Source organism: Ambystoma mexicanum, chromosome 10, assembly GCF_040938575.1.
Source record: "Ambystoma mexicanum isolate Mex_15411 chromosome 10, UKY_AmexF1_1, whole genome shotgun sequence".
NCBI classification, from domain to species: Eukaryota; Metazoa; Chordata; class Amphibia; order Caudata; family Ambystomatidae; genus Ambystoma; species Ambystoma mexicanum.
In genome coordinates this window covers 604,146,806-604,168,140 of record NC_090932.1, presented here as the reverse complement: position 1 = coordinate 604,168,140, position 21,335 = coordinate 604,146,806, and the positions used below count along the sequence as shown (strand labels likewise).

Here is a 21,335-nt window from a genome sequence, read left to right as displayed (position 1 = left end):
TGGACCACATCTGAAGCAGATTTGATTCCTGTCTGTATGGCTGCGACGCTGGTTGGGAAGTGACTCCTTCTCTTTTGCCCTTGATATCTTTCCCTTCTGTGGGGGTCCTACCGTGGTTCTAGGTGACTCCTAGTTGCTTGCGGTGGAGGAGTTATGGGCGTCTTCGGTGGTATCTGGGGGTATGTCCCCTACCTTTGGTGTGCCTGTGAGTGTTACTTTCAGTCCGTTGTGGGCAGGTCCACCACTAAGTGATAAGTGTTGCGGCTCCAGGGTATGCAGGATGAATGCTTTTTTGCTGACTCAAACCCCCTCCCCGGGTGCCTCTGCCCCCCCTATTGCTTTTTCCACGCTGTGCTGAGGATAGGGCTGAGTTCAAGGGGGTTGGGGGGGCGCAGGGAGAAGTATTCATGCGTGAGTCCTCACCTCTGTCGCCTGGTCTCCCGGCCTTCTCTCCTCCTCTGTCGGTGCCCTTTCGATTCGGGCCGGAGTGTGCCACCGTTTGCCAGGTGCACGGCCTCTCGCTGACTGCAGCCTCGGTGTGTGCCGGCTGGCTTATGTGACCCCGTGGGGGTCCGGATGGGTCCTCCCGTCTTCCAGCTCCCCTCCTCCGGACTGCGCGAGGATTCCTGTCCACCTCGCCGAGGGGGGGGAGGGCAGCTCTCTCCCTGCCGTGTGTGCTCCCGGGGGGGGTACTGGGTGCGGCTTCAGGTGACCCGCGCGGGCCCCCGTGTAACCTTTAATTCTCCCCACAGGTGTGTTTCGGGAGCTGAGTTTAGCCCCCTCTGTCTCCGCACCCCCGCCTCTGCCGGCTCTGCTCAATCAATCTCCCGATCCCTCCTGCGTGTTCGGCAGGGATTTCCTCGGTGGGGGAGGGGCTGCCGCTTTACTCGGGTATTTCTCTCCCCTGGAGGTTTTTTTTTGGCAGGACTTCTGGTCGCTTCTACGCCCGGCACTATATTATGCGGCGCTGGGGATGGTCCTGTGAGATTTCTCTCGGAATTCTGCTTTTGAGGTGCTAATTGTTGGCAGCCTGGCGGGAGCGCGTCTCAGATGCGACTTCCACTGCCGGCGGCCATCTTGGAATCTTTTTCCCTTTTTTTAGGGGTAGCAAGGGATACCACAGGAGTAGCAAGGGAGACCTCAGGGGTCGCAGACCCCTGGCAACCCGTAAATGACGTTCTTGACACATTGGCTCACCATAATATGAGATAGGAGATAGGACTGCTGCATATAGAAAATAGGAGATAGGAGATAGGACTGCTGCCTATAGTTACACAGTGAGTGATCAGTATGACTGTTTCCACGTGGCACTTTGTTGCACTCTAGAGCCCTGTTTTCCTTTGGTTTACTGGGTGGGTGGGTGAGGAGGAGGAGAGACAGACTAAGATGGCACATCCAGTGGGGGCCTCTATCCGTGACCTTTAGTGGATTAGGATTCAGAGGATGATTATTCATAACTGACTTTTGGGCACCAGGGACCAATGTGGAGGCTTTGTTGGAGGCCATGCCTCCTCCCCAGGAGCCGTGGTCAAAAGCAGTGTCCAATAGCACGCCCTGGTTAAGGGCGGTACTGCTATTCTGGGGCTGTTTGGTGGTGATTTGGCAACCAGATTTGACTGGGATAAAGAAGGCCATCACCAACTCACTTGGTGATGCTTTATTTCCGTCGGGACATCCTGACATCGCTGTTGAGGTCCTGACGGTGATGTGGGCTAAAATGGCTTCTTGGAGGGTACTCGTTCCATTTTATTTTGTGGGACTTTGCGGGACCCCATGACTGGTTCTAATGAATCTCCATATCTCATCCATATCTCATCCATAGATTTTCTGACTTTAAAACAACTTTAAAATAACTGTCCTTTGGGCACCTTCTATTAACCTCAGAACCGCTTTGAGCCCATACCTTTACAAACACAAGTACAAATACAAGTGACTGCAAGGGATAGGGAGCACAATCACGTAGACTCCAGCGGACCACTGTGGACTCAATTAGCACCTCAAGCTGTCAAGGCATGCCCCGCTACAACTAGATTGCTCTCACCCTCTTTTTGTACGATTCTTATGCCTAAAGCTTCTGCCTGATGCTACTGAATGGTTTGAGTAAACAGACTCCAGAAGCGCACTTAAACTAATCTGTAAGCATCCATGGGAAAAAGGAAAGCAAACACCATCGAAGTGGAAGGACTATCCAGGAAAACTAGACGAAAAGATCAAAATCTTGGATCAAGAAATGAGGGGTAGAAGTGCTACCGTTAGCCTTAGCACCAATCTTCCCAATGAAACTCCTCACCCGACCCCTATCAATAGTAGGTATTGAAGAGGTCAAAGTACCTAACACCCCCATCGATTCAGGTAGGTCACTGATAACTTACCAGCAACACAGAAGCACAGAAAAATGATCACTTTGCATCACCATCAACTGGCCGTTCACAACAAAGTGAGAATCTTGCATCAGCTTATCTGCGTCATCTTAGCCAGAGAATCAGAAGAGTCTAATAAACAAGCACCCCCAGCACATCAGACCAAAATCCTTTCATCACGAGAGACTCTCCTTTGTCCCCTGACAACAAACAACCGCCTCTGATTTCCCAATCGAATGTACGGAAATCCTCAGTAAACTAACACCCCAATTGGCTACCCAGACACAAGACATCACTGCTATTATGAAAGAACATTTACAACCGCTTTGTGTTTTTTAGCATTAACCCCTAGTCCATACGCATGGCAAGGAGAATGAACTGGCTAGGCATGACCAACAAATCCATCAGTGGGGATTGCATAGTATTAATATTTGCCTCCATGGACCGTGCCACATATGTGAAACAATCCAACCTGGGATTGTTTCACATATGTGAGAGTTGTCACCAAACTCTCCATGGGTTATACCGTTGTCCTTTTTATGCCAGCCTCCCAGCCCAGAGTTAGAATACCAGACAAAAGAGCCCATTTGGTTATTAATCAAGGCCGTAATACAGCTGTGATCAAGATAGCAATGGAAATCCCCCAAGCACCAATAATCCACAATCATAGACAGGGGAGTCTAATCCACTCACAGAACATGGCAGAGAACCCAATGAATAACCATTGTGGTGAGCAGACACAAAGGCAGGGTGCAACAGCCACCACGAGGAATATAAATAGCTCAGGGGGGAATACTCACTGAAAGTCGTTGTTATGCTCCTTAATCTTTGGAAGAACTAGATTGACTAACGCCACTATCTATAAAAGACTGCACCAATACTGATAAACTGCTCCTCTGCACCCACCCGGACCCCCATTGAAGGAATCATTAGGAAAGCTAAATGATTTCGCACAAACCCCCACCCTTTCTATCCTGTCCTGGAATATAGCAGGTGCAAGGGGAAAACTTGCCAAAAGCAGAATTAAATCACTGCCCACTAATCACGAGATTGTGTTATCATAGCATACCTGTACTGGAGAGAACCTGGTCTTGGACGGGTACTCTGCGTACTCGATCTGGGCAAATAAGAAGGCTTGGTGGAGATATTGTGGAGGTATGGGCACATTTTTTAAGACTTCGTTAAATTGTAAGGTAGTGTATCACACTAATGAAGATGTTCCGTGTATACAAATGTTTGTACTACTTCCCTAACAAGACCAATCATTGTTTCTCATAAACATGTTTAACAGCCCACAACACTATACGAGAGAAAACTGCATATTCTTAATTTAAAAAAAATGTATAAACCCTTAGTTAAAAATGCAAAAAGACCATACACTAATATGTGAAGGTGACCTAAATATCAAACTTGGCAACGGCCCACTGACTGATCTGTATGATATGGCAGAAGAGCTTTCAATGGGAATACCAGAACATCAGATGATTGACCCCAGAGGATGCTGAGAGGGCCTAAGACTCTCCAGTTGGCTTATTGACAAGGGGATGCACTCAATCAATGGCAGGACACAAGATGGCTCCCAGATGCCCTGACATTTCGAAGCCAAAGAGGCAGTTCAACAATTGATTATTCTTTCATCACAATCAATCTCTAGATGACTATAAAACAGTTTCTGGTACTCCTTGCCTTTTCAGTGACCATCATGCTCTAAACCTGAATGTTGATCTGGAACACTGGCATTACAAGTAGCAACATAATGCTGCATATAACCGAGCTGGAGACTAGAGGCTCTTCAACCCGAAGACTGAAACGAGAAGCAATAAATAAATCAATGATACAAAAGAACATTTTAACAGCTAATCTTCCCTCTTTCCAAATTCTATAAAACTGTGGCAGAAAGGGAAGTGTCAGGTTTTCTCCTACAGGACTGGCCCCACAACTAAATTGACAGATTGATAAACGTAACAAACAAGGTGTACTGATCTGTAACATAATTAGATCATCAATAAGTACTTTCTACATTTTTCTTTTACCATATTCTGTCTTGCAGACTTGGTGTAATGCCATGGAAATAAATGTTTAGTGCTACAAGTATTGATTTATTTTGAAACAAAATCACTGACATATCGGGAAAATTAGAGCTTCATGGCTCCATAAGAAAGAACTAAGGTGTAGGCTGCATATGATATGGGCTACACTGCATTTCATATGTTAGTAAAATTAATATTGTATTTGTGGGTATGAGCTTGGCACATTGAAATTAATCTTTCTCACTTTTATTATTAAGCCTGACATAAATATCTGCTATAGAAATTAGGGGTGTACCGAACTTTGGCTTCGAGTAAGTATTCGGCCGAATTCCGGCTGAAAAAAAGCTATTCGGCTCTAGCCGAATAGTTTCTTGGTATTCGGCTCTTGACAAATACTTTGACATTCTCATTTGAATACAATGGAACATGAACTCAAAAAGGCAAATATAGACTTCAGTTTCGAAAACTGAATAGAATTAGACCAGACAAATTGCTATCACACAGCTGAAAACTATCTTATATTTTAATCTGCTCTTTAGGGCATTTTTTGTTACAGATTCTTAGACAAAAAAAGGTGCTCATCTTTTATACTTAGCCTGCAACAATACAGGAACATCTTTTCTTTTGGCGGATGCTTATACCCTGGCCCTTCCCTCGCTGTGGTTCCCACATACTGTCGCTACTTCTAACATCCTGTTGGTACTGCCCATGACAACTACAACTACGAACAAGGAACCAAAGTACCTGACCGAGTGACTGAACGTGCCGCGCTGCGGCCTGCTCCAGGTCTAAGCTCCACTGTTGTGCATTGCCTTATCCCCGCTCCAGGTCTGCTAACTATCACTGTGAGACACGTTACTGAATGCTATATATGTTAATACTAACGGTATGGTACCCCCCCCCTTACCAGAGACTCGCTCCACAATAGTCAAGCATAGCAGTCTACTTGCACTGCCCTCCCTTTCTCCATGCATCCCATACGTGTCCCGCTTTATACACAGATGTGTGTACTGTACTGACTACTTACCCATGTAAACCACTGTATTAAATGAAATATTAAAACGTTCAACATTATCTGTAACTTTTAAACATTGCACTGATTGCCTCCTCAATGTTACTGCTAAAATCATCTATTCATTGATATCTAGGAACACCCAATCTGCCTGCAAGGTCGTATTAGCCCACTATTGTAGCCATTTCCGGCACATAGGCGTTTAGGCGCTCTTACACTGCCCAATGCGTCTAGTCAGCCCTGCCTCTATATTGATGTGTCTAGCTAGCCATGCCACTGCCATTTCTAGCGCACAGGTGCACTGTCGCAGTTAGATTGCCTTGATATGTCTAGAATGTCTAGAGTGCAACAATTACGTCCAGTGAGCCCAGCCACTGCCACTTCTAGTCGCTAATAGACCACACTTGACTGGTGTTGTGCCTCATGGTCGCTAGTAGACCACATTTGATTTGTGTTATGCCTCATGGTCGCTAGTAGACCACATTTGATTTGTGTTATGCCTCATGGTCGCTAGTAGACCACATTTGATTTGTGTTGTGCCTTATCCGTAGTTACTACTGTACTTTACTACTGCAGTGCCTAGTATCTACACATACGCTAATTGAGTACACAAACTACTCTTGCTAATAACCTATGAACCTCATTGGCCCCATCTTTAGAGCCAAGTCACCCACAATGGCCACATTTAGAGGCGCCACTCTAACTATGGCTACCCGCCTCCCGTTGCTCCAGAATATCTCACCTCAGAACCGCGCCCACACAACCCCACCACTTTACCCTGATCTACTATCTCCAACAGAAAGGATAAACAAATTCGCCCGCCCACCCTCACCCTGCATACCCTGTCCCACACCCCTTAGAAATACTAGACTAGGTTCTCGCCTTGTTGCACCTACTACCACACTCATGAACGTAGCCCCACCGACCATGATTAGAAACGATAGACTCAGCTATCGCACTAATTTTGAGACAAAACTCACTAGAATGCTCTCCAATCAGACTAAGAACCCCAAGCAACCTACCTCACTTACTGACCTCCCACCGAGTCTCAACCCAGCAATACCTCACTCACCACCACACACGAAAGCCAACCCTCCACAGACATCTTTCAAGGGAGCTCTCATCAACGCTCGCTCATTGGTAGCCCACGCTACTGATGTAGCCGACATTATCTCCACTAACCACCTAGACTTTATCGTTATCACGGAGACATGGCTCCACCCAGCAGCCGGTCCCACAATAGCTCTAGCCACTCCGGACAACTACAACATCATCGGAGCTGACAGAAAAAATGGAATAGGAGGAGGAATAGCAATTATTGCGAAATCCACCCTAAACATTAGAGAAGTAACCAGCACAACCCTACCTTCAGCCGAACTTTTATCCGTCAAACTCCCATTATCTGACACAAAAACCATCCTGCTTCATATTACATACAGACCCCCAGGGCCCCCCTCCACCTTTGAAGAGGATATCTCTCTCCTACTCACTACCAATTTGAAACCAAAATCCCAAAACATCATTCTGGGAGATTTCAACTTGGGACTCAATGACCCCAATGACAACCAGGCCACTTCCCTTAATGACACGATTACTCATCTAGGCTTCACCCAACACATTAATCAACCTACACACACAAAAGGAAGATCCTTGGATTGGCTTGCAGATGCCAATTGCAACCTCTCACTGACTGACATCACTCCCTGTCCTTGGACTGACCATCACCTTATTACATTCTCTTTACCTAGATCCTCACCATCGACCACACGACCCACTAAGCTACCTCAAATAATCTCCAGAAATAACCGCAACATCACTATAGAGAACCTCAAACCTCTTCTTGCGCCCATCAGTAAAGCTAACCTACCTACGCAAAATAACAACCGAGGAGCCATAGTAGACCTATATAACAATACCTTAGAACTAGCCCTCAACCAGATAGCTCCTCTCAAACAACGAAAAGCCAAACCTATTGCCCACTCCAACAAATGGTTCTCAGCAGAATTAAAAGCTCTCCGCAATATTAAAAGAACTGCAGAAACTAGCTGGAGAAAAGCCCCTTCTCTCGCCACTAAAGACAAATTCGCTTCAGCTGCCTCCACCTACAAATCCGCCATCTTAAATGCTAAAAAAGAGATCTATAACTTGAGAATACAAAATGCCAAATCTGGTACCAAAGAACTTTTCTCTATACTAAGAGAACTTGAATCACCATTGCCTCCTACAGAGGACTGCATCAAAGACAAGGCCTGGTGTAACAATATCCAGCTTGCCCTCGCTAACAAAATTGCCCTCCTACAAACTAAGATAGAAGCAAAAAAAGCTAGCCTTGCCTCCAAGCAGAACCCCAGCAGCAAAATTAACCACACCACCCCTAATTGCCCCTCCTTCCACTTCTCACCAGTCACAGAAGAGGAAGTAATCAAGATAATCGCCAGTCTCAAACCATCCAACTGCAAAGGTGACATTTGTCCCGCATCTGTCATCAAAGACGGTGCCAATGAGTTAGCACCTCTCATCACCTCTCTGATCAATCCTCCTTCAAAAACTCAGTGGTCCCCAACAACCTTAAAGAAGCGTGGGTCCTACCCCTGCTCAAAAAAACCTAACCTAGATCCCATCATCCCCACAAACTACAGGCCCATCACCACAGTCCCATTTCTTCTCAAAATTTTGGACAGGGTAGCCTATATCCAAATACAACAACATTTGGAAGACAACAACCTCCTAGGCCTGTGACAATCCGGCTTTAGACCAAGGCACGGGACTGAAACTGCCCTCTTGACTCTAAAAATCCAAATGGTTGACGCCAAAGACAAGGGCAAACTCCCCATCTTGCTCTTGTTGGATCTCTCTTCTGCCTTTGATCTGGTTGACCACCAGATCCTCACTCAACACCTCTCTTCGGCTGCTGCATTCTCTCAGAATGCCACGAAGTGGATCCAGTCATTTCTGTCTGACAGGTCGACTAGAGTCTTCGCCCCCACTGCGACTGCGGACCCTATCCCAAACACATGTGGGGTGCCCCAAGGCTCTTGCATTTCTCCCACACTTTGCAACATCTTCACGAAGCTCCTATTTGACCATCTTGACGATCTGGGTGTCAGCTACACTAATTATGCAGACGACACCCAGGTCCTCATCACGCTCACTGGTAGATATGAAGAAGATGTTGCAATGCTTAATGATATCTACTTAGAAATCCAAGCCTGGATGGCTACACACAGTCTTTGCTTAAACGACGATAAGACAGAATTGCTTATCGTAGGCTCCCAGGCATGCCTCAACAAACTGGACCAAAGGTACCAATCCTTTACCATTAATGGCAACATCATAAAAGTATCCAAGGAGGTCAAACACTAGGTGTATACCTCGATTCTACCTTGTCACTAAAGAAACAAATAAACACTACCATCTCAACTACCTCATACACCAATAAATTGATCAATGCCTGCAGGCCTTTTCTCTCAACCTCTAGTTGCCTCACCCTATCTAGAGCGCTGATACTGTCTAAATTAGACTATTGCAACACACTTTACTTAGGCACTACAACAAAAAACTTGAACAGGCTTCAGATCCTGCAAAATAATGCACTAAGATGTGCCCTCAACCTCCCGCGCAAGGCGCACATATCCACGGTTTGCAAAGAAGTCCACTGGCTCCCGATCCGCGACAGAATTAAGCTAAGAACCCTGGTCATCACCCACAAGTGCCTGTCACGTACTGCCCCACGTTACCTTTCAGACAAATTCTCTAGACACTGCCCCATTAGACCCACCAGAACTCCTTACCTGCACCAACTAAAGATCCCTAACTATAACCTAAAAACAGCAGGAGGCTCCAGTTTCCCAGTGCTCGCAGCACAATGTTGGAACACCCTCCCTCCTACAATTAGATCGGAAAACGCATTCTGGCCATTCAGAGCCATGGTAAAATCTTGGCTACTAGCCTAGATATCTAGACTCTCACTGACACGACCGGCCAGCCGCCGCTCTCTACCTGCAATGTAATTGTAATGCAACCAGTATTGTTTACTCTATCTACAGCCTACTCAGGACCAACCTGTAACCCGGTCCTCACTCGCCACTGTAACTATTTTGTGCCTATTCTCTGTACATAATCTTCTCGGTATATTCTACTTTTGTATGTAAACATTCCGAGTCTGGACCAATGTATGCTCTGCCTGTTGTATTATGATGTTCGTGTAACGATATGTAACTCTGCTGTGCACATGATTATGCGCCCAGCTACCTGAGGGTTCGGACGCGCTTTATAAATAAAGAAAACTAAACTAAACTAAACTTATATGCAATGTGCACTCTTTTCAGTTGGAAAAAACAAACTGAAAGAAATGTGCATACATACTTTCAGTTCCTGTCATGTCACTTCCCATTGCGTACGTCATAGTCCCCCCTTTTCTTTCTTTAAGGATTGAGACCTGAGTTTAACATTATCTGATATTTTATCAGTAATTATAAGTTGCATATATTTTTGTATTGGCGAGAAAGAGTGGCTAGGATAAGTGAAAAGTGAGCAACATTTGTTTGGGTGGGGTGAATTGTTTTGAGATGGAGTTTACCCATTTCAGATTTCCTCTTGACTTGTGTCCTGCATGAGCCAACATGAACCCTTTTATACATTTCTATGTGAGCTGCAAAGAAGTTTCGAAAGTCGACCGCATTGACTTTGCAACTGGATAGAGAATGCAATGCATCAGGCAGTCCTTTTGCATTTGTGAAGCCTCCTACTTTAACTGGCACTGAATATGCAACAATCTTCTGTACATTTGGTCTCTTCATTTTGGTTAAATCTGCTTTATTTCGGGCTTTTATACTTTAAATAAAGATGCTACATTTATGACAATGAAGAGAAATAAAAGTATAGAATGCATTTAAAATGGTGCTTTATTTGTTTTTTTAATAAGTGTGTTTTTTGAAGTTTGGAACCTGATTTATTAAATAAATCCAAAAAACAGCACTGTGTATTTCTCCCCAGTAGGCCCAAATGCACTCCTAATGGAACAGAAAGTCCCAATCAACATTCATTAATACTTTGGTAGACTTTAACCTATGGAGGCTTAGATATATATTTGTGTATTCATAGATACTTTGATTTAGATACAAACAGTTAACATTTATGCTATGTCGCAAGCCTTTCATTAAATAAATAAATGATACTCTTCATTCAATAGACCCAGTCTCAAACTTAATTCTCAGAGAATCTTTTAATTCTCTAGTTTTACACAAATACAAGTGATACATTTCAACATTATTGTCTTTCATGACAATATCAAAAAACATTGACACTTCAAACAAAAGGTTGATACTTCAAACAAATAGTGAGCATAGCAATAAAAAGACAATTTTTTGATTGTTAGTAAAAAGTGTGTTAGACGCAATTGTCTCTTGGAGTAGTTGGCTCCCTCCAGGGAAACCCTTTTTAGATTTAAACAATCAACCAACACGTTTCGGATCAAAGATCCATCTTCAGGGTGGCGGCTTCTCTGTTCCTATATATGGTGTGCTACAAGAACTAGTAGATTCCTAATTCTGGTCCTGTGGGCAATTCAAAAGGACATTCATTTAGTTAACTAACAAGAATAAAGACAAAGTGAGGCTAAACGTAAGATACAGGGAGGCTAAAGTTACTGACCTCTCATCGAGGGCTGGAGAGATCCAGAATTTGACCTATCATGAAAACAATCAAAAATAGGGAGCCAAGGTAAGTAACCTAAGAAGAGTCAGATTTAACCTTAGTCAGAAGAAATGTAATTAAAGCAGCACCGCTGCACTCACCCAGTCTTCAAATGGCAATCATAGGAGACTGGGAGGCGGCCAGGCATAGTACGGCGAGAACCCTACAATTGAATAAGTGATATTTTCTGTGAATTAAAGTTCTGTTCAAATGTACCAATATGGACTCATGTGATGGACAATAGTCCAATGTATGCCCGATCCTTAGAGTGGGATAGAGGAGACAGTATCTCAATATACATCCCTTCATGCCTCCCCAGCGTACGGCATGCATAGAGGTGCAGCCTGCCTATATCGTAATCTCATTCGGGTCAATGCCTTCACTCACCGTGTCATGAAGCTTCTCCAACCGCGCCGACTGCTGTACTGAAAGCAGCACGGCCGCGGGGATTGTTTAAGGTTGTCTTGGCAACCCCACGCATGCGCACGGGGAGGCCGGACGGTGACCATTTGGTGTGGGATCCCCGGCCCAAACATCCGTTGTCATGGAGATAGCGATTTCGTGCAATTATGTAATTAGTTCGGTTCGCGTGTCAGCGCTAACCTCTACACTGAATAAGACGATCCTCATGAAGGATTCAGGTAAATCCTTTATTAAATAAATCAACTATTCGGCTTTATATTTGGCTTCAGCCGAATAGTTGACAAACTATTCGGTATTCGGCCGAATACTAAATATGCTATTCAGTACAGACCTAATAGAAATGTACCTGAAATACCTCCTCTTTCAATTTTTACCCAGTAAATACAGGCATCTTAGTCACTTTTTGACTGAAGATATCGGCTTTTGTCTCTGCATGTTTTCCTTTCACTGCAGTTCTTCCTTCTATTCAATATTGTGTTTTTGAAGATGTGAATGTGTTTTATGGAAACAAGATAGTTAATTCATGTGGCAGAATTTGCGCTGTATACAACCACTTTACAATACAATGCTACGTTACTACCGTTGCTTTATTGATGCCTGTGACAAAGACATCTGCATCACTGAAACAGCCTGATTCCTCTGCTAAAGTACAGCCTGCCGGCAACAGTCCAGCTACATCTGTATCTGCGTGTTCCCATGACATTCTTCCACAGATCTGATAGTTGTGGGGGAAAGAATTTCATAGGTGTAACTCATTGGAAAGCATTTTGTGGGCATGCAAGCATTGGGGATCAAGTAAGTAAAGTGCAGGCCTGTGATTCTTGGGCTTGGCTCACCTGCCTCATCCGTTCCTCGGTTTGGATCAGCAGTCTCATTTGGCTCAACTCCCATTATCTCCAGAAAGTTTGATAGGCGCAGGAAGACCCTGGGGCAGGTGGGGAGCGAGTTGAATGAAAGAGGACAATTATACAAGTCTCTATGGCCCTTTCCTAAGCAGGGGACAACATTCCCAAAACAATGAGGATAGTACATGGCGCTGTATGGTCTTCTGTGTTCAGGCCAGTTTATCCCCTTCTTACAGCATATGCCACAAAGCACATAAATATTAAGCATTGGTCAAACAAAACATCAGTTGCCTTTATTGGGACTTTGATAAGATAAGGACAACTCAAAGCAAATCTCATGGACAAGAATGGACATAAAAGTGACTCAAACATGGTCAGAATGTGTGTGTATAAAAGTATGGTTAAGGGTCTTTTGGGAAGGTTCAAAACATCTGTAGTATAGGTTCTTTCAGTTCTTGTTAAGTCCAGGTTCTGATCATGGTCCTTCCCATCAGCTTTTACAAACACACCTAAAAGTGGGGCTAGGTGTGTTTAGTTCCTTAATTCAAACATTAAGAGTTCAAAGAAAAATGTCTCTCACAATCATTGTCTTCACAGTCCATAGTAAAGTCTCAGCCTTTGGAAATCTGTTAGGTGATGTTTTCGTGCAGCTAGCATATGGTAGGCCCTAGTCTCAAGTCTGTACTGCCTGCCTGATTATTGATTCTGTGGTTGGTGTCTCACTGGGGCTGCCTTAAACTAAGGTTGAGAGTCATAGGTAGACACAAGACCACCATACACTATTTTCGTGGCTCTCTCTCTAGGCTTCTCTCCATCTCCTTCACTTAGGGGCCTGGTTCTACAGCCTCCCAATCCAAAATCTAAATATTCTCTTCTTCTTGGCATTCTGCCACAAGCCCTTACCTGTGGACTTTCTCTTGTTCCTTTCTTCACTCTGTCTTTATCCTTGTGCTGCTCCTGCACCTTCTCTGTGCTTAACTTCCGCTCACTACTCCACCCATCCCAGACTTTCCCTTGTGTCTTCCTTTCCTTCTACTATATTGTTCTTCCCTTAATTTTCAATTCTCCTCTCTGATCACCATCCTTTTTAATTGTCTCTCAACTGCTTGCCACTTTCTCTTTAGGCACCTTCTTCTTAGACCTCTATATTAAGGGCTGGCTTCTTCACCACAACTCTCCATAAATTCTTGGGACTCTCTCTACCACTTGCTCTTTGCTCCTTTGTCTCTTTCCACCATCTAGTTCTCTTTTTCCCAGCCTCATGGTCTTTCTCTTTCTCTCTCTATCCCATGGGCCTTTCTATCCACAAGCCCATGGATCTCTCCTCCAACTTCAATGTTCCGCCTTACCCGACCCACATAGGCCCTTCTCTTTTCAGCATCCTGAGTCTGTCCAATTGCCTTCTGTCTCCTGCTCCAACTCCTTCTCCATTCTTCACCAACCTTCTCCAAATTAGTTATTTTTGCTAGACACCTACAGTCTTCTGTTACAGTCCCTACCTTTTATATGGCCTTCACCCTGCCTTCAATCCTCTCTCATACCTAAGGGAACTCAATTGTGCCACCTATGAAATTATGATAGAGCCTGGCTAGCTACGGGTGATTACACGATTGATTTCTTGATTGCAGGCTATTGTTTTCCTATCCGTGACCTGATACTCCTAGTCTTTTCTCCAACAGAAGCAACGCCACAAGGTAATTTTATTATGAAAATAACATACTTTGCATCACATGTTGTAACGTGTTGTAGTTGGATTTCTTGTCCAGTGTGGGGCTATGTTATCTTTCATTTGAGGACACTTTTGCAATACACACTACCTAATCAAGAGCATGTGTCCCTTTTCCCGATAGGCAATTGTGTCTGGTCATTGTGACTTATGGGTGTCAACACTAACAAGAATGCCATGTATGTTCTTGCCTCTCTGACATAAGTGATCGATTTCTAGAAATACATTATTTTTCCAGTTATGTGAATTTCCAAACTTTTCAGAATCATTTTTTGTTGTTCTGATGTTTTTAATAGTTATCTACAAATACCTAGTCCTAGAATTCTTTATAGTATTCCCTGAAAATAGTTGGCCCTGATTTAACATTAGTATTTCCTCAATCGTGATGTGAAGGCTTTCATATGGCCCTGTCCTGCTTCAAATATAGCTTCAAGAAAGCATAATTACTAAGCAAACACAAAACGTATAGACTGTGTGAAGGTGCCTCATTTGAGGGAACCATGGACGGAGTCTGGGATACTCTGGAGTCCAGAGTATTCTATCCGGTCCATGATGCAAACCCTGGATATGTTATACAGGGAGCCCACTGTAAGGGTGTCGAATACAAAAGCTGACATAAAAGTGGCATGGTTTTGGTTATACACTTTGATTTCCCAAATAAAAAACCTCACTGTTCCTATCTCTAAGAGGGGTTTCCCTGCCTCAATCTAAAACTAAAGGAATTTTCAGAATGTTCATCAAATCAAAGTTCCACCGTCCGTGCCAAATCCTGCTCTAACACTTACACTATAATAAATTTCCTCGTTCAGGAGAATGGCTCCCTCCTCCTGCTTCTTGAACAGTGTTCAACAAATGTTCTCTTTCAACGGAAAATAGCAGGGGAAATGACTCCCTTCCCCTGGCTTATGGGCTTCACCCAGTCTTTATTCAATGTCCAGGAGAATGACTCCCTTCTCCTGGTATAAGCTTATGTAGTTCTCAATAGAGCCAGGGGGAATGACTCCCGTCCCCTGGTGTCTCAAGCACCACTCTCAGCCCAGTGCAAAGAGAATACCTCCTTTCTCTTGGTGTTACTTTTTACAGTTCACCACAAGGCTAGGGGAATGACTCCCTTGCCCTGGCATCTTCACCACAGCTCTATGTCCAACACCAGGAGAATTACCCCCTTTTCCTGGTACTGTTTGGTATAGTTGTTTCCCACTGTTGGGTTTCCAAAAGCTTCTCTGGAGGTGTGTGGTTTCCTCGTTACCACTGCGGAGAGGAGGATTTTCTCTGATGCTTTCATTTTCACACTTGAAGTCCCAGACCCTTCTCTGGTGGCCAGTAGTTTCCTTGTTACCACAGTAGTTTCCGCATTACCACTGCACTGAGGAAGATATCTTCTAATGCTTTTCTCCTTATTGTTGGGGTCCCAGACCCTCCTCTGGTGGTCAGCGGCTTCCTCGTTACCACTGCGCCGAGTGAGATTTCCTCTAATGTTTGCCTTCTCACTCTTGGGGTCCCAGACTCTTCTCTGGTGATCAGGGGTTCCCTCGTTACCACTGCACAGAGGAAGATTGCCTCTGATGCTAGCCCTCTCACTGCTGGGGGTCACATAATCTTCTTTCGTTATTCCCATTAATGTCCTGCTAATATTGGGCCGGGGAAAAGCCACCTTAGCCTCTGTGTCAACACATGGGTACCCTCTGGTTTTCATGTACCTCCCCTTACTTCTTACACTGCTTTTTTAACTTTGTTGAACCACCATGTGTTTCAAGTGTCCCATTGTAATCGCCTGTGACAACTGATTGAACTTAGAATGTATATTGCAATACATTTGCTTTTGTTTAAATTTAGTTCACACATATAAGTGGAAACATTTTAGCAAGGTTTGTGTCTTGATTCACACAAAAAAATAGAAAAATGACACATTGCTTTATGCGAATTTGCACTTCCATAAGTGTACAGTATTGCTCCATGGGGAACTCCACATTTAAACAGGTATGTTTGAGGTATGGATCTAATTGCTGTGTTGGAATCCTATTTGATTAAGCATTGTGGATGTGATATAATTATGAGTGGCAATCTAAACTGTGAATGTCTTAAGCATGAGGGCACAGTGCAGAATTTCAAGATTAAATCTGGTAAAAGATGGAACTACTTCTTTAAGGAGTGGAATTTGAAAATAGCAAATTGGAACATCAAAGGAAATTTGAATGTATTGTACACATACAAAAAGGCCCCCCTCCATTCTTATATAGATTATCTAATTTGTTATGAAGAGTTGTTTAATAAATGTAGACGTTTCAATATTATTGAAACATCTTTAAGCAATCATAATAAACTGATTTGATCCATCTCTTTGTCCTCTAGCTGGCGTCCTCTCGATATAGGTTGTTCCGGCCTTACAGTTACACAGGATCAGAACTGAATTACGAAACACTTTCCTACTGTGAGGAGACTAAATAATATTCTAAGAAACGCAGTCAGTGTCATAGATATGAATGGCAAACACAATCTTATCACCCCTTCTAACTTCATGGCCTTACTTTGGAATGGAGAACAACTGAAAGAAAATGGTCGGGGGGTTAGGATGGAAACAAGACATTGCTTTAATACTGATTTTCAATTGAGGAAAAAAGTGCTTTGACAAAATGTGCGAAAATTAAAGAATTTGAGGATAGAAGGCTCAGTAAAAAGGAGGGAAACTCGAAAATTAAATGAAAACAAAAATATTGAAACTGGGTTAAGGCCCACAATCTTCTTTCATTGCAGAAAGACAGTGAAATTATGCCTAAGAACATTTTACAAAAAAATACCGTAATTTTTGTTCCCTTATAATTGATGAGTCAATCGCAGGAGAATTTACAAACCAATTCAATTAGTGCAGATATCTGGGAAGTGTTCTTTAGAAAATTGTATGGAGACACAGGCAATCCGGACCCAGTAGGACAGGAAAAAGTAGAGTGGCAACTGAGCTGCACTAATGCGGATGTGGAGATGGAGATGGCCATTGCTAAAGCCACTGTAGCAAGAGCTTCTGGACCGAATGGTCTGAGCAACCATATTCTGAAGTCAAATCTAAAACTGTGGGCTGTTGTTCTAAAAATCCTTTTTGATAATGTTGTCCATACTAAATGCCTCCCTCCCTCTTGAAGATTAGAAACAATAGTAGCAATCTATAAGAAGGGGAATAGGTCATATCTGGCTAACTGTAGGCCCATCGCCCTTCCAGATGCTGACTCCAAATATGTTGCAGGATTGATCTTAAAGGAGTTGTAATCCTGGATTGCTAGGACCAATAGACTACACAAGTTCCAAGGCGGGTTTAGAAGAGGTATGAATACTGCTCTAAATGGCTTTATTTTAACCTCCTTAATAGAAAAGGCCTGGCTGTGTATGTTGCTATGATTGATTTAATTCAGGCTTTTGATATGGTAAACCACAATAAATTGTGGACCAAACTAAAAGTTGGGGAATCCCACTTCCACTCTTAAATTTGATTAGACATCTTCATGACGGTTCTCACCTACACATCAGATTGAATGGCGCAAGGCCCTTTCGATAGAGACTCTCATGTTTCGTGGACTGAGACAGGCATGGCTCTCTTTAATATATACCTATCTGATTTGAGTGAGGCATTGGAGGGCTTGTCCGTGGTGAAACCGAAACTCAGAGATTTGGCAATATCATGGCATATGCTGATGACTTGATAATAGTGGACCAAGCACCTGTCGGGCTTCAGTGTTTATTGGATGCAGTCACAGCATACGCCAAGACCAATGAATTATGTATCAGTCCTGATAAAACAGAAATGATCAGATTTAATAAACAAGAAACTATGCTTTTCAGTTGTTCTTGGTTCATAAATGGAAATACATTGACCCCAGTTAAAAGAGTAAAATATCTGGGATCTATGATAGATACATCTGTGGGTAAAGGTTTGGTCAGTGACCGGTTGAAAGCAAAGTCTATTCAATTTGCAGCTCAGTTCCGTATGATTCTGATGAAATACTGTACGTTTACCATCTCACCTCTCTTGGACTTTTACAAATTGAAAATGATTACATCTCTTGTATGGCATGGAATTAGGGTCCCCGGCCAGACAGATGGACCGGGATTACATCAAAGGTCTAATATGGAAAAAAACTCTGGGGCTTCCTTCAAATGTACCGATGCCATAATTAAGGTTTGAAAGGGGTCTATTGGCTATGAGCTGCTGCTGGTATAGGTGTGTAGTGCTATCAATCTATCATAAAATCTTAATGGCAGAACCAAATACGCTCTATGAAGACCTGAATAACAACATGGGGAAAGGGTCAATTAAACCATAAAATGATTTTAAGAACCATGCAGATGCCAACCTTGGAGAGCTATAGTGAGGACTTATGTAGTTCTTTCCCTTTCTATGAAAAAATCCTATTTGAATATGATTGGACTGTCAACATTGACAGAATTAGAAGCTACAAATCATACCCATAGCCATTCAGTAATTGATACAGCAAACTATTTAAGATGGTTCCTGAATGGTTGCTGGCATTCCCAATTACTCTGATTCCGACTCAATATCACCCAGACAGGAGAAATCCTAGCGGTTAGATCCACTGAATTGGATGGAAAAAGAAGTGGGGGCTGTAAACAATGTTAAAGAGAAGATTCTGTACCAACATTAAAACATTTGTTGTTGGAATGTACATTTCTAGACAGCGTCGGTCTGGGCCATAAAATTGTCTCGGGCGCCAATGAAAAGGTTGCCCACAGTTGCAAATGGCAATTCATTCCTTTTGTGACACTGTTTGAATAGTAACTAAAGGGGAGATTTTTGATAAGGTGTGATGCAAATTGTGCATTTTAAAGAACATTTATTCAGCAACACTGGTCAAATCTACTAGCCGCAGAGTGAATTAACACATCAAACTGGCCCAAACCGGCCAAAAAAGAGGCCCACACCAGCATTTTGTGTTTTGGGTTCGGCCATGGTCTTACTGCGCTATAGGCCAGTCCGAGCCTGTCTTTTGACCAATCGAGATGTTATATGTTTCCCCGTTTCATGCATAAGGGGAAATGGCTCAAATCAGATGCCTTTTGACTTAAACTGTCAAGTGTGCAACAAAGGGTTGGAGGGGCGCACACTGTTTCCTGAGTTCCTCAAGTCAATTAAGTAATTCAAACTAATTTCAGGTGCAACTGCCAATATTGTCCTTGGCTAATAGGGCAAAGGAAAAAGCAAAAAATACAAGAATTGTTGCCTAAAAACAATCAGGCAAATAGCAGTGCGCTTCCTGAAGTGGAAACAAAATCCCTCAGTGAGTAATTAAACAAAGTAATCCTAACTAAATTGGTAATAGTAAGTGTAGAATATTTAATAGGTAAGTGTGTTCATCCAACAGAAAGGCAAACAAATTAAATTCTTTAAATGAACAAAGTATACATCCTACATAGACTGTGGATTTAAAGCTCCATAATTCATGTAACATTCAAAAACAAATTATATTGAACACACATTTCTCAAATAAAATTCTCACAAAAACTACATCAAAAAGTTCCATTTAAGGTCAAAATAGTTATAAAGAATCAATTTGAGTCAAATAATGTGTTTTCTTTCTGCTGAAAGGTACGCTGACACTATGCATTTCAAGTCTATGACTCTTCTTCAGGTGTGGGGCCTCAAATAAGTGTCTACAAATAAAAGAATAAAATACTCAATTCAGTATTTTATCTTGTCAATCAGTTGTCAAAACTCAATATCTGGGTAGGGGTTCATTACTTACCTTGCAGTAATGTAAACGTCATAAACTTCAGTGGGAATAGTGATGTCCCTTGTTGTGCGATAGCCGCTTGAGGGCTCAAAAATATGGAATATTAATTCCTTCCAGGGAGTAAAAGTAGAAAAATGTGAATAAATATTATCTCGAAATTCGGATAAATATTTACAGTGCTATAATAATGCCACACATAACACTTGATTTGGTGCCACTTCCTTTGTTTGACAAGTAGTACGTAGACAATAATGTGTCTAAAAGAACAATGTTCCCTCTCTTTGCCTGAAATGTAGAGGGAGGGAGTAACTAAACAAACTCATGGTCAATTCTATTGGGTTCTTAATTAGCTGATCTTGCCAGAAGGGACTTAGCTTACCTTTAACTTGTATTGAAAATAATTGAAATTGCAAACCCACGGGCACGGTAGGCAGCAAACAAGCAGCCTTGCGTCCCGTGTTCGCCTTGAATTGTGGAGATCATCTGACATCCAAGAGCGGTCACGTGATCTGCTCATGTCATGTGATCCTTGCCATGCAAGCGTATAGTGAAGCATTGAAATGAGAAGTATTGTAATCTGTTGTGTGATATAAATGTCTCCATTTAATTGTGTCTATAATCCAGATTGTACAACTGGATATAGTAAAGAATGTTAATGTATCAATGTGGCGCATGGAATCGCCACTATACATAATCACCTGCTCATCGTAATAAATACATTATGTACACATGAATGTACTCTCCTTTTGCAGGTAGTGAACATAACTTAACTTGTCGATTAACTGATTCGGTATAATCGTCACTGATCTTAATGGATTGACCACATTTGAAACTGACAGCACAGTTGTATTGGATGTACCAAAGAGAGTCAATAAATCAATAGCTTTGTGAGTACAAACGGGATGTGCCTCTTGAGTTAAACAACCAGCTTAACATTGGGTCTGCTTATAAACAACAAATTATCTCAATACCTAAAGCAGTTGGCAAAATTCATACATTTATTGTTCATATCACATCACATGATACCAAAAAACATGATGCACGTAGAAAATCAGAAAAATCATCTATAGCAGATATATCAACGGCATTTGTCAGTATTGTGATGGTTTTTAAGAGTAGACAGAGGCTTATTGTAACTCTAAACGTCATACACGTATAAATGTATAAATGTGTCTGCAGTAATGATAAATCTCAAACAACCAGTTTACCAAGATGTAGCATTGGACATGGCACTTACATAACATAAAATGTTCTTAACTTACATGATGACGAAAATGGATAGTCCGTAGTAATATGTAGACAATTAACAGCATAGAAACATAGTAGACATCTAACCAATGATACTTCACAATTCTCCATTGCAAATGGCTAATGTGCCCAGATGTAACGTTCTGTATGATTTATACATGACCTAGTGTTTTCCTAGCATACTAAGTAATAAAGGCAGATGACCTTAGTAACAGACAGTAATTTGATAGCCTAGATACATAGTAGGCAAATAGTCAAG

General features: G+C 42.6%; 1 protein-coding gene across 4 annotated transcripts in view; it reads left to right on the top strand.

The window, feature by feature from the left end:
• Nucleotides 1-21,335, top strand: part of FAM124B (family with sequence similarity 124 member B) — a 271,679-nt gene that overhangs the window by 215,493 nt on the left and 34,851 nt on the right. The window contains exon 4 of one of the 4 annotated variants that reach the window (XM_069618171.1): nucleotides 13,993-14,058. The exons of the other annotated variants lie outside the window; for them this stretch is intronic. Within the exon in view, the coding sequence (XP_069474272.1) occupies nucleotides 13,993-14,019 (27 nt within the window). The 3' untranslated portion in view covers nucleotides 14,020-14,058. The remainder of the gene's footprint in view (nucleotides 1-13,992; nucleotides 14,059-21,335) is intronic. 4 annotated transcript variants of the gene reach the window in all.